This window comes from Diadema antillarum, unplaced genomic scaffold (assembly GCF_040938485.1).
Source record: "Diadema antillarum isolate AM-2024a unplaced genomic scaffold, OU_Dant_1.0 seq00000798_RagTag, whole genome shotgun sequence".
Lineage (NCBI taxonomy): Eukaryota > Metazoa > Echinodermata > Echinoidea > Diadematoida > Diadematidae > Diadema > Diadema antillarum.
The window spans coordinates 3,942,181-3,955,396 of NW_027271682.1; the positions used below are offsets into that span (position 1 = coordinate 3,942,181).

General features: G+C 38.9%; 2 protein-coding genes across 2 annotated transcripts in view; one reads left to right on the plus strand and one right to left on the minus strand.

Moving 5' to 3' along the window:
- LOC139739447 (large ribosomal subunit protein eL36-like) overlaps nucleotides 1-13,216 on the minus strand; it is a 182,279-nt gene that overhangs the window by 50,004 nt on the left and 119,059 nt on the right. The window lies entirely within an intron of this gene.
- LOC139739444 (long-chain fatty acid transport protein 2-like) lies at nucleotides 1,049-13,177 on the plus strand. The gene is made up of 9 exons (XM_071650055.1): nucleotides 1,049-1,544; nucleotides 2,237-2,449; nucleotides 3,226-3,387; nucleotides 7,008-7,132; nucleotides 7,553-7,753; nucleotides 8,588-8,681; nucleotides 10,092-10,290; nucleotides 10,862-10,959; nucleotides 12,876-13,177. The coding sequence occupies exons 1-9, from the start codon at nucleotides 1,049-1,051 to the stop codon at nucleotides 13,175-13,177; spliced, it is 1,890 nt and encodes a 629-aa protein (XP_071506156.1).

Here is a 13,216-nt window from a genome sequence, read left to right on the forward strand (position 1 = left end):
CCAAAAAAAAAAAAAAAAAGACTCGCCGGAAGCAATCCAAGCGATCGTGGATGTTATGTGATGATTTATGTTGGATTACATCAACTACAAAATATCGGGCCACAGCAGTAGTACCCATCGCACAAGCGTGATTTTCATGCAGCTTCTTAGCTGCATTCCATTCAGTACATGCTAGGGGGTGATTCAATCATCACAATTCCCCATATTCATGACATTGGATACTAGTAGCTTTCTACATACCCGTTACTAAACAGGGATAGCGCTTCAGGAATAGAAGTCTTCTACATCCACTTTAAAAATTACACGCTTTTAATCTGAAAGTCTCCAGAATAACTCATCACCTAAAACTTCATCACGGAAAACGTCAGCCAGGTAAGTTTCTAGGTAGATATATTGTATTGCAAGTATATTCCACATGGTTGAAGATGAATGTTTCTGAAAATTATGTTTTAGCCTTTAAGGGATTTGTACTTTGAACGGTCATGACAGTCTTGGCGTAAGGTAGTGTCGTATGACATGAAGCAAACACAATGAGAATACTAAACACTTCATTACTCTCGAACACACACACTCACACAAAAGGAGAAGTATATCGTGCCAGCTCATAAAAGGTACTGTAAACAATAGCACATTTTGTTTTTGTTTTTGTTGGTTTTCAGTTGTTTTGCTCCCTCACACACCGTATCCTTCTAGTCTATAGAAGTCAGACGTCACGTGGGCGCGTCGAGAAGTGATCGGACGAACTTCGCTGCTTTCGAAGAAACGCGAGACATTCTCTATATTGTCGGGACCTGATGTTCAAGTTTCACGAAGTTTGCGTCGCACACGTCTTGAGTAGGTCTTGTGCATATGACGAAGCTCTTAATAAGTTTTTAAGAACAAATCACCAGCAAGTCAAAGACCACGATTCCGGAAACGTTCTCGACATTGGGGCGATCTTTTGCAGACTAGAATACACATTTTGGACGTTGCGATTTTCAGATATTCTCATCTTTCGCAAATCCGTTTACTTGCTCAGTGAAAACAGTCCTGAGGACGAAAATCTGGCATGTCTTTATCTTGGAGTACTGGTCAGAAGGCCGCAGCCATCGCAGCCGTGTCCATCCCATCCGGATACGCCTGGCTTCGATGGAAGTACCCGACCTTACTTTCTGACGTGGAACAACTGCGCCGCATTGTGAATGTCATTAAAACCCTTGAAAGTCTTGATAAGACGAAAATTTCCTTCGCGGATTTCTTCGAGAAGTACGCGAAGGAGACTCCCAACCATACCTGCATCCTGTACCAGGAAGAATCATACAGCTATGTCGACGTGAACCGCAAGGCAAGCATGACGGCCCGATGGATCAGCGGTTCGGACCCCAGCTTGAAGAAAGGTGACGCGGTGTGCGTCCTCCTACACAACGGGCCGACATTTCTGTGGACGTGGTTGGGACTGTTAAAGCTGGGCGTCATTTCGAGCCTGATAAATTACAACCTCCGTGGAGCTACACTTCTGCACTGCATACGAACAAGCGAAGCCAAGAAACTCATCTTTGGTTCAGGTTTGCTGTTTTAAAAGTAACACTTGTAGCTCAGTGAAATGAAATGAGGTCAGTACCTCCAGCAATAAGACCCTTAAAAAAAAAAACTTTCAAAATGTCCAAATGTAAACAAAAACATTGCATCTGCAACAAGACTGTTTAGCTACAGATCGTCAGCTCTGATCATTTCGTTTGTTTGTTCGCTTGTTTTTGCTAAGTAGCGGCAAGTTTTATAAATTAGTGCTGCTGTAGAGCCCAGATCTAGTAAGCCTACAAAATATTGTGAGATGCTGAAGAGAAAAAATCCAATGTCACCGAATGTGGAAATCTTCAAAACATACTTCAGATATGGCAGTTTCTTGTTACATATTGCATCAGTCACGAAGATGAACTTGGTATTCACACTCGTGCGTTTATATTGATTGTTTGTTTGTTTGTTTTTTAGATATGTCTTTATCTCGAACCTACAGAAAAATGTTCAGCGAGTGACGAACGTGAACAGCTATAACGGTGAGATTTCATTCGAGTCTTCGGCTACAGGAAACTTAATTCTACCGCAGGGTTGATTCGAAAAATGCACACGAATACAAATGTACACGTGCAAAAAAAAAAAAAAAAAGCACATCCACATCCACGCACACAATAGCAGACAGATCACAGCGATTTTCTGTCCCATTCTAATATTTCCATACTCCGATTTGTGTCGACCACAGAGTTTCTTTCCGCCGTGTGCGACATCCTGCCCGATCTTCGCGAGCTAGGCATCGACCTCTGGATGGTCAACGACACGGGCATTGAGGACCTGTCGCCGCCGAACGATGTGGTAACCATGGATATCGTCACGGTATCCGATGATCATTACCCTTCGGTCCGTATTGAAAGTCTCAATGACGTAGCTTCGTACATCTTCACATCTGGAACAACGGGTAAGAGGGAATCAAGTTTAGAGAAGTTTGTCGTCAGGACTTCCTTCTTTTCCCCATTAAAAAAAAAATCTGAAACAACGCGCTCATGCGAAAAGACAGAAATGTCACGTAAGCTTAAGTACGTGCAATCATGATGCGTGTATCATGTAAACAAGTCGAAGAGTTTTGTTGCTATCAATAGGGGTTTGCATGCCGAGCTATTACCCCATGCAATCTGTAGACCCATATACGAGTAGGTCAGCATAATATAATGATTGTGAAACGATCCGCTTTGACGAAAATTCCTCTCCACTCTCGTAAGCGGCACTATACAGTCTACCCAAGTTTAGGATGACTAATTAGTTACTGTCTCATTCAATTAATTAGAGAAGAAAGAAACGCTCACAAATTAAGGATAAAAAATGATAGATCATCATAGTGATATAGAGTGATCTAGACGCCATTGAAGCTTTCTAAAAATAACTGTCATTTTGAAAATTCACTAATAAGATTGTTAACATAGATTATATCGGTTGTGACAAACTCAATCAGTCTTACAGGTAAGTTTAGACTGACATAATAATGCAAGATTTTAGTGTCTGCATGGTATATTTTTTCAAACCCAATAATAATGGTCATTGGCGCCAAATGCCATCACCACCCAATCGCATATTCATACAACCAAAGAGATTATTTTTAAGAGTAGTGTGGGTATAAGTTCTTTGCATAAAATCTGCTAAAATAACAAATTATGTATTTTATCCACCCTCCACCCCCCCCCCCACCCTTTATACCAGGGATGCCCAAACCGGCTGTAATACCCAATTCAAAACTTGTGGCTGCGGGACTCTATTACCATTTGTACAGCCAACTTACAGCAGACGATGTGTACTACATTTCACTCCCATTGTATCACTCCGCCGGGCTCCTTCTCGCTGTGTGTGGCAGCTTGATAAAAGGTAACATATTGTCTTGTTTATCCTTTATTGAAAACATTACTTACATTTTGTCTTCCACAAATACTTGGCAGCTACATAGCTGTCTTTCTGATAGACGAACCTACGCCAGAGAGCATTTTATGTATAAACATACACAGTAAAGATTAATCATTAAGTGTTTTCCCTTACTCGCACCTATTAAGCTATTCGCATACCTCCCTGCTTCAGCAATGTTCAAGTTGTCGATATTAGTTTCATTGTTATACGTCAGGACAGGCAAGAACCGACCGCACTCCTCTACAAATACTCTGTATAAAGTTACTTTTACTTAATTTGAAGTGTGTATAAGGTTCACTGTAGCTCGGTAAGGAGAATGCTCTTTTTCAACCACGTTCAAGTTAACAGGCCCTCTCCATTAACCCTTTGATTACGAGTATCAGATGTGTCATGTAGGGCCTACATTAAATGTTTTTACAAAAAACAAAAGCGTGCTGTAAAGTTTTTTTTTTCATCCTGGTCATCGGAAGGAAGAGTAATCGCTCTGCTTCCTGCTACTGGAGGAAAGACAATCAAACGGGTCATCAACTCGGAAAGTGACCTGATCGTAACTTTTCCCTGTAATGTGCTGACGCCTATTCAACCCATACATAATGAGAATCCAACTTTGGTCAAATCTACAAACTACAGCAATATTAGTGTATATGGTTATAATGATGCATTCTCTTTATATATACTGAAGTGGCTTTCATTATTAAGTCCTATCTTCTGTCGGTAAGTTTTACTTGACACAGGTGATTTGATTTGATTTTCTTTTCATTCATTATTGCATTGATTCATGATAAAAGTTGTTTGACATTTTCATGACTCTAAAATACCCCTGTGTATCATGTGCCAAATCAGTAAAAAAAAAACCAAACAAACAATCAGAGAAGACTACAATGTAGGGCCTACTTCATGCTTTGCCTGGATGCACATTACTTGTGTGGGAATAAAAAAAAGAACATGATGATATTCATTACTCATTTATCAATTGGAGATGCCCAAAATGCATTTTTCAGTACTTACCTTTTCCTTCGTCCTAATTTACTGTATCCAAGAAGAAATGTACTAATAAAGTATTTACTGAACGAAATGTGGATATTACTGAAAGCAATTCTGCCAAATCTATTAAGTATGACTAATTTGACAATAAGGATTTCAAATGCATTCATCTGAATGTTCGTAGTTTATATCGAAACATTGAAGAAATCAAACTATTATATTATGACAATGATATTCATATTTTAGCCTTAAATGAGACTGTATTGGATAAAACCATTAGTTACAACGAGTTAAAGATTGAAGATTAGGACTTGATTCGTAAAGATCGAAACCGCAATGGGGGTGGTGTTGCCATTTACATTTTTCGGAGCTCGGTCAGTTATGAATTGATAAACTCTGAAGTGTTTGATTCTCCTGAACTGATTTTAATTAGAGTACGATCGAGATCTTCTATACCATTTCTCTTCATGTCATGGTACGCAATTATATTCCCAATGTTTGACTGTGGAGACATATTATACGGAACAGCAGCTGCTATAAGTATATAACCCCTTAGGTACAAAAATTACAAAATCGAGCTATTCGCACTATACTTGGCGTGAGCCCCTATGAACATGTTTCAATTACAGAGCTTCATACCCGTATAAGGTATAACTCTTTGGAATCTAGACCTTATTGTCATCTAAACACCATGGTATATAAAGCAATTAATGAATTGCCCCCTCCTTATTTACAAAATTTGTTCAAATACAACCAACATTACTATTTGCTAAGGTCCCACGGAAAATTATTTTTACCAAAACCCGATACGGATTATTACAAAAGAACTCTTCTTATAGAGGTGCTTGACAATTCAACTGTCTTCCTTTTGAATTAAAGTTGTCTGACAGTTTATCAATTGTTCAGAAATGGATTGAAAAGTTTTTGTCCTCACTTTTTATAATTGTTCATTTTAGATACAATGTATTTCGTACTGAATTTTTACGAGTCATTCTATACATGTATTTTATTGAATTAGTTGATTATTCATATGAACATTTTTCGTCGCATTAATACTCTCGTTACCCCACGGAAGAACAACGGAGTCCTCGCCGACACAGCTGAATGGGCAATTTCCCTCCGTATCCATGTATACCTCGGGGTGTTTCATGAAGCTGTTCGTAAAGTTACGAACGACTTACGAGCGACTGGTGATCAGATCTTGTGCTGAATTATGGGAACTCTGATAGGTATAGTACATCAGAACTGATCACCAGTCGTTCGTAAGTTGTTCGTAACTTTACGAACAGCTTTATGAAACAGGGCCCTGATCTCTTTAATGTTACTGTCTCTGTATGTGCTATAACATTTATCTTAAGATCTTAAGATCAGGGCTCTGATAGGTATAGTACATCAGAACTGATCACCAGTCGTTCGTAAGTTGTTCGTAACTTTACGAACAGCTTTATGAAACAGGGCCCTGATCTCTTTAATGTACTGTCTCTGTATGTGCTATAACATTTATCTTAAGATCTTAAGATCAGGGCTCTGATAGGTATAGTACATCAGAACTGATCACCAGTCGTTCGTAAGTTGTTCGTAACTTTACGAACAGCTTTATGAAACAGGGCCCTGATCTCTTTAATGTACTGTCTCTGTATGTGCTATAACATTTATCTTAAAATGTGTTTGTTTGTTAGTTAGTTCTCACTCTGCTCTTTGTGTTCCTCTGTGGATTCTTTAAATGCATGAATACGTAAGTAAATAAATACAAATGTATTGGAAATATCATACTTTTGGATACGAAGAGATAATCAAGACCATCAGCTGTCTTGAGGAGCGTATTACACGTTCTCCAAACAAAGGTTTTCATACAATATTTTGATTACAACTCCTCCCTCCTTTATTAAATGTGACCCTGCATCACAAAACGAACACAAAGTCGCCAGACATGAAATTTTAGTTAAGAGCGTATTCTGAAAGAGCAGACTTTAAGCTTTAAAATGATGTATAAGTGAAATGGACTCTCCTAACCTATCTAAATATTGGAAAGAAAGCACACAGTCGGGAAAAGTGCGAACTGAGAAAAGAGGCTCTGAATGCAGTGTCTATATTCAAGAGCTAAATCTTTACCAAGCCGTGCTGGCTGTGCGATGAATGGGACAAAAAAAAAAAAAACAGGAAGTAAACCACCAGAGTAACAACAATGAAGGAATTATCAGATTTAACTGAAATCAAGCATGCCTTATTAACACATTCTGTCCATAGGTAATGCCAACTTTTAAGGCAGTAGCATTATCTTTTCGAAGGTTATTAGAGTTGAAAGTGAAGAGTGTGCACAAGGTTTTTAAGAAATTAAAGGGGGACTCAAAAAGACACACCTAATCACACTATTCTACCAAAAAACTGTTCGAGATAAGCTGCTAAAAACGCACTTTCCTGCCCGTTTTATGATCCCAAATTTTAGCATAATGTAGGAGAAGACTTGCTCTTTCAGAAAATATGAAAAAGTAAAGATCGGCAAGGTTGACCCATTTCACCTATTTTCAGTTCTTACACAAAATCAGTGTGTGCGAATTTTTGTTCGTTTTGTGATGCACGGTCACAAATGTACTATTCAGGCTCCACAATAGCTGTATCCCGGACGTTTTCTGCGAGTCGATTCTGGGACGACGTACGGAAGTACAGGGCTACTGTCTTCCTGTACATTGGAGAAATATGCCGCTACCTGCTGGCCCAACCAGCGGTACGTTGCAACTATAATTATTATGAAGCAATAGTTTTCTGCCTTGTATACTTTACTTATGACAAGCCCTGCTTATACGTTTATAATTTTACAGCGATTTTCGAAATGGATTTGGTGAGAAGAAGATGGTAAGAAGTCGGATAGAATAAAAAAAGAACGATTGAGCAGGGGAGAATATTGAGAAGTAGAAAAAATAAAGAAAGGAAAATGAAACTTACAGAAATTGCGAGGAAAGGTAGATAAGAGTATTCGGTAGAAGAATTAAATTGAATTAAGTGTGACGAAGGAGAGGAGGTAGAAGAAAATAGAAGATGTAAACACAAGAATGATTTATAATCACATTCTGCGTAATCGGCAATCGAGAACTACTTTATCAGCATGCTTTTGAAAAGAGTGCGTTAATGTTTTTCTACCCCGCAGAAAGACAATGACGGCAAGTATGAGAGACCGTTACGGGCAGCCGTCGGGAATGGTCTCCGCGTTGAGATCTGGAAAGAGTTTCAGACGAGATTTAAAATCGGCCAAATTTTCGAGGTGTACGGAGCTACGGAATCCGTATTCTCGTTCGTCAACTTCGACGGACGTGTTGGCACCGTCGGAAAATATTCATGGATAATGAGGGTAATCCCTTTACGGTATTAATCGGACAGATAATCATATAAATTTCGGTAATGATTGTGTCGTATATATCCCATTTGGAAACGTAACCAAATTTTGCATATTAAATAATAATGCCTCCCAAAACTCATGGTGATACGCATAAGAATTAACAAAAATGAAAAAAAAAAAAAAACAACCAACAGCCACTATCCGCATGTTGTATCTAGAACAATGGCTGGAATTTGTTCGGGTCCGAAAAATTAACCGGAAATCTATAGTGTCTACTCCCCCTCCATCATAAAGAAGTTTTCCGTCTTATAATTCCAGGAAAGGACTCAATTGATTACCTCTACTATATACCAACTGGTGAAAATGATTGAAATAATTTCGTGGTTTGCATAAACTGATAATGGACACACGAACTTTAAGATCAAGACGATATGTTTTCAGGAAGTCGGCTGTCACCACTTTATATCTTTTCACCATTTTCTCATCTTACTTGAAAAGTTCCTTTTTATCACTGTTTAGTTAAAAGGAGATTTCGAGAATTAACTCTTGGGTGTATGTCATGCCAGGTTTGATGATCACTATTCAAAAAAAAAACCGCTTAAGACAGAATTTATTTCAAAAGCATCTTTCTTTTTCTCAAACATTATCTTGCTCTACCACTTATCAAAATTTAATTCGTCATGACTTTTAAGAATGTCTAAACCTGTTTGCTACCAGAATTAACTTCTCTCAATGAAAAATTTTTTTTTCTGTTCTTAACTCCTATATCATGATAATTGTATAGGACCTACATTAGATGACGTTGACATTGACATCAATTTAACACACTTGATTTTGTTTAACTAGAAATGTGTCGACAACATTGAAATCGTAGAGTATGACTTTGCCAGCGGGGAACCAAAGCGAGACAAACATGGAATGTGTATTCGTGTACCCACAGGTATGTCATAAGCAATGTAGCCTTTTGACAGGCTTTGAGACCTAGAGTTTGTTTAAAAACCAATTCAAAGGATTGACTGGCTTAAAGACTAACAGACAATCTTTCTTAATCCGTCGAAAAAACCCTAATTCAATCAGCCTTTTCTTTATTCAGTGCTTGGTCTAGAATTGATTTTTTTCTCAAATACTACAGGACACTAGATAATGCTGGAAAAGAGACAATCTGTGTCTTTTGCATTAAGAACCATAAATTTTGAAAACATATTATGTTACTGATTCAAAGGAATATGTGACAAGAAGTACAGACTTAAATTAAACTGGATCTGCTTTCATTTCATTTCGTTTTGATTCACGTGCACGACGTCAGCGGAATGAGGTATAAAGTTGGCTATTGCGAAATATACACTGTAGGCTGTTATCATTATTGTAGACCGTAAGTGAGGTACAGGGTTTATGAGTGATATACATGTATTTTCATAGATATAGGTATATTTTCATTGGCTGAAAATATACCGTAATCGACTGCGCATTTGATCTTTGATATTCGCTGTTTGTATGAGGGGATGATATCTGATAACGTGGGTAAAATTCACGTGCCCTTCAAAAGACAGCAAAGTAATTTCCCAGCATACAGAATCACTGTGTCCCTTTGCCCTCCTCAGAGCGATCCTTCCATTTTTCTCTATCTTGTAGGAATTCCATACCAGTCAAGAAGACACCAACATCTGAACATATTGATGTGTTTTTCAGTTAAATTTAAAAGAAAATGCGCAGTCGTTTGAACTGTTGTGAAGAGATTTTTATTCTAAACTCCTTCCAGTCTTAGTCAGACTGGAACTATTTCCTGTCACGTTGATTTTCAGATACCGAGAGGGGCCTTGTTTCAAACAGACGCTGACGGAAAACAGATATAAAAGTTTTTTTTTTTTGTGAACTTATTCACGTTTAGATCCGATCTCTTTGGATTCGAGCAGAATTTTGAAGAGAAATGATAATGGTGATGGTGATGGCTTCTTGTATAGCGCCAATATCCGCTTTTGAAGGGAACTCGTGGTGCTTGATCTGGAATGTCTCCAACTCCAACTGTACAGTCAATAATACAATGTTGGGATATTTGATTTCTGAGTATCACGAGTCAACGATTAAGTATTATTGTTGGCAAATGCCATGTTCCAGTATGGGGAAGGAAACACAATGTAAACGTTCCCATCATTCATTGGAATGGAAAATTGTTGATGTTGTGTTTACAAAAATGAAATAAAATTGAACCGTATTAAAAATCAATAAATGGGACCCTATCAAAAATCAATGAATAAAAAATTCTCAATACAATTTAAAGATTTTCATGAATTGATCACAATACATGATCCTGTGTTAACTCGATTATTGCACACGATGAATGACAATGAAGGGGAACCAGGACTTCTGTTGATGAAGATCCTCAATAAGACACGTTTCGCCGGCTACAAGGGCAAGCGTGAGGTAACGGAGAGGAAGATCGCAAGGAACGTGAAAGTCCGGGGAGACGAGTACTACAACTCTGGTGATGTCCTTAGAATCGACAGTGAAGGTTACGTCTTTTTCATCGACAGAGTCGGAGACACTTTCAGGTGAGAACAATGGGATGGACGGGACCCTTCCTGTAGCCACGGGTGGCAGTACTCATTTACTGGGTAAGGGCGACGGACCTTGCTTTTTTGGGCGTGAATGAGTGAGTCTCACAAATTGCAAGTTAGTTTGTATTTATGCTACTTGAAGAATATTCAGGCAGGTAAAACATTAAGTTTTTCACTTTTGTAGCTGAAAAGGAGTTGATATTCGTCTTTTTTTTTTTGCACGCGATTGACGGCAAACTCTAAGGTGATTACATCCTCAGTTCACTATTTGCATATTCACATTAACTTTTCTGTTTTGCAGAAATTGGCAAGAAGTTTCAAAGTCAAATAAATTCCCTATTTTTCTTCAGAGTTTGATCAATATTTCCAGCTTGAGCTTACAAAATCTTATTCTCTCTTTTCTGACAACTGGTCCGGAATTCCCATTCGAGTGCGTCATATATCTGAACCATTCCTCGTTTCTGTCCACTTTGGTAAAACAGATTCATGCTGTAATTTTGCTTATCACATTGTTATGAGCCTTTTATTCTGATGTGTGTGTTTCTGTTTTTATGTCATATCCTAGATGGAAGGGAGAAAATGTGTCCACCTTCGAGGTATCTCACGTCCTCAGTTGTTTTAATGACATCGAGGAAGCCAACGTGTATGGCGTACATGTGCCAGGTATGTAGATGGAAATAGGCATACAATCAACACTCAAATCAACATCACGTTGCATCCACAAACTTACGATTAACATTTTATGGAAAAGACATTTTCTTTTATTAGGGAAGGAGGCGTGATGGCAATCTTTGAACGAGCGTTGGGAATTAAAGCTACGGTCACAAAGGTTCGTACGAACGATGCGTTCGTACGAATGTCACTGTTCGTACGAATTCTGGAGTTCGTAGAGATTCGTAGATGGGGCATAGATTCTTACGGCCTCCTTGCTAATTTCGTATGAACGCTGTTTAATACGCAAGAACAACTTAAGACCTTTTAGAGAAACGAAATGGTTTTCAGTTATACAATAGTCCTAGAATTCGTACGTTTTTCGTAAGAATGCCTTGAGGTATTCTCTCGTCAGACTTACGGCCATCTTACGATTTCTTTTTGTCGTAAGATGGTCGTACGTGCAACTGACGGCACTCTCAAGTCATTCGTAAGAAGATTTAACGCTTTTAAAAAAATATTTTGTCGGGTTGCTAAAAAGACGCTGCCGTGTCCTGTCGAAGATTCTGTAACAGCAGAAAGCTTTATACTTCAAGACGGAAGTGGTGCCAAGGTGATTACAACTGCAGCTGCATCTGCAAGTAGAGGAGGAGGAGGTTGTTGCTCCAACTCTCCCTCTCTCGCTCCTTCCTCCTCATCACCCTCTTTTCTTTTCTTCCCCTTCCCCCTTTGATTGCCTTCCCTTTTGGTCCCATATCTAACGGAGATGCTTTCTGCGTGGTCGAACACCTAGAACAGAGTGAGGATTAGAACTTCGCGCGTTTGGCTTTATACCCCCTAAAATTCAACAGTTGCACAAATTGTGTACCTACGCCTTAAGAGTCCCTTACGAACGTATAGGACATTCTAACGAAAGACGTAAGAGCCCTCTATGAACGACTCAAGGCGTTCTTACAATCATCGTAAGAATTGAAGGCTTCTGGAATTGTCTCTCGACCCTACAAAATCTTGCGTAGTTCTTACGATGTTTGCACGACGTTCGTACGGCCACCTTACGAAGAGAGGGTTTCGTACGAAGTTAAAATAAATATTGGACTAGACCATCGACCAGGCTATGAACTTACGAACGGTCTAAGAACGGTGTACGAACCGAGCCAGCAAACTCTGAAGAAATGAACATTATATGATACAATACAATACAATACACTACATAACAATACAATACAATACAATACAATACAATACAATACAATACAATATGTTTAGAACGTTCTTCCGATGAATCTCAGAGCGCTTACAAAAATGATAATTACAAAAATTGAAGACAAAAAAAAATTATTTAGCAAAATACAGAATGGTTAATAAAGATAAAACATTTCAGTCAATCTTAAATCTATCATTTGGACGCCATGCAATAAGTTAACAAAGGCATATACGTATCTTGTACACAAATCATATACGCACATACAAATTTTGTATCCCACACATACACACACACACACACACACACACACACACATAGGCCTAGACCTGTGCAGAGCTGAAAATTGGTTTTAGAAAACTCGTAGATAATGTTCTCAGAGTTTTTTTTTTTTTTTTTGAAGGAATTTGTGGATACAGACTGCCTGGTAATCAAGGAGAGATTATTCCACAGCAGTAACCGTGAAGGTCCTGTCACCAGCTAGATTTCAAGTAATTGGGTACATGATGTAACTGAGTTGAAAGCTGTGACTTGAGCAAAGAGATTTTTAAATCCCTTTGGATTTTAGCATCCATTTGTTTTTTTGAAGACTTATTATTTTCCGACTTTCATATTTGTGACTATCTGACATTTTTTTTTTTTTTTGCAAATATTGTGGGGCAAAGTATGTCTATGGTATGTCATCAGTACCCATCTGACGTGCATTCAATATCTGCTTGTACAACAGGACACGAAGGGAGGGCGGGTATGGCGGCGATTGTCGTTCGAGAGGGCGCCACCATTGACTACGGGGATCTCTATCGTCACGTGACTTCCTCGTTGCCCACCTACGCGCAGCCCAAGTTCCTGCGCATGGTGGCGGAGACGGATCTGACGTCCACATTCAAACACAAGAAGTCGGATCTGGTCAAGCGGGGATTCAACCCCGACTTCGAAGAGGTATTCATCGTCGAACCTTCCCAGGGGACGTACGTGCCCATCACACAGCGACACATTCAGGCACTGACAAGTGGCCAGTCAAAACTGTGAAGCGCGCCAGCTACACGTGTATAGCGAGGACACTGAAAA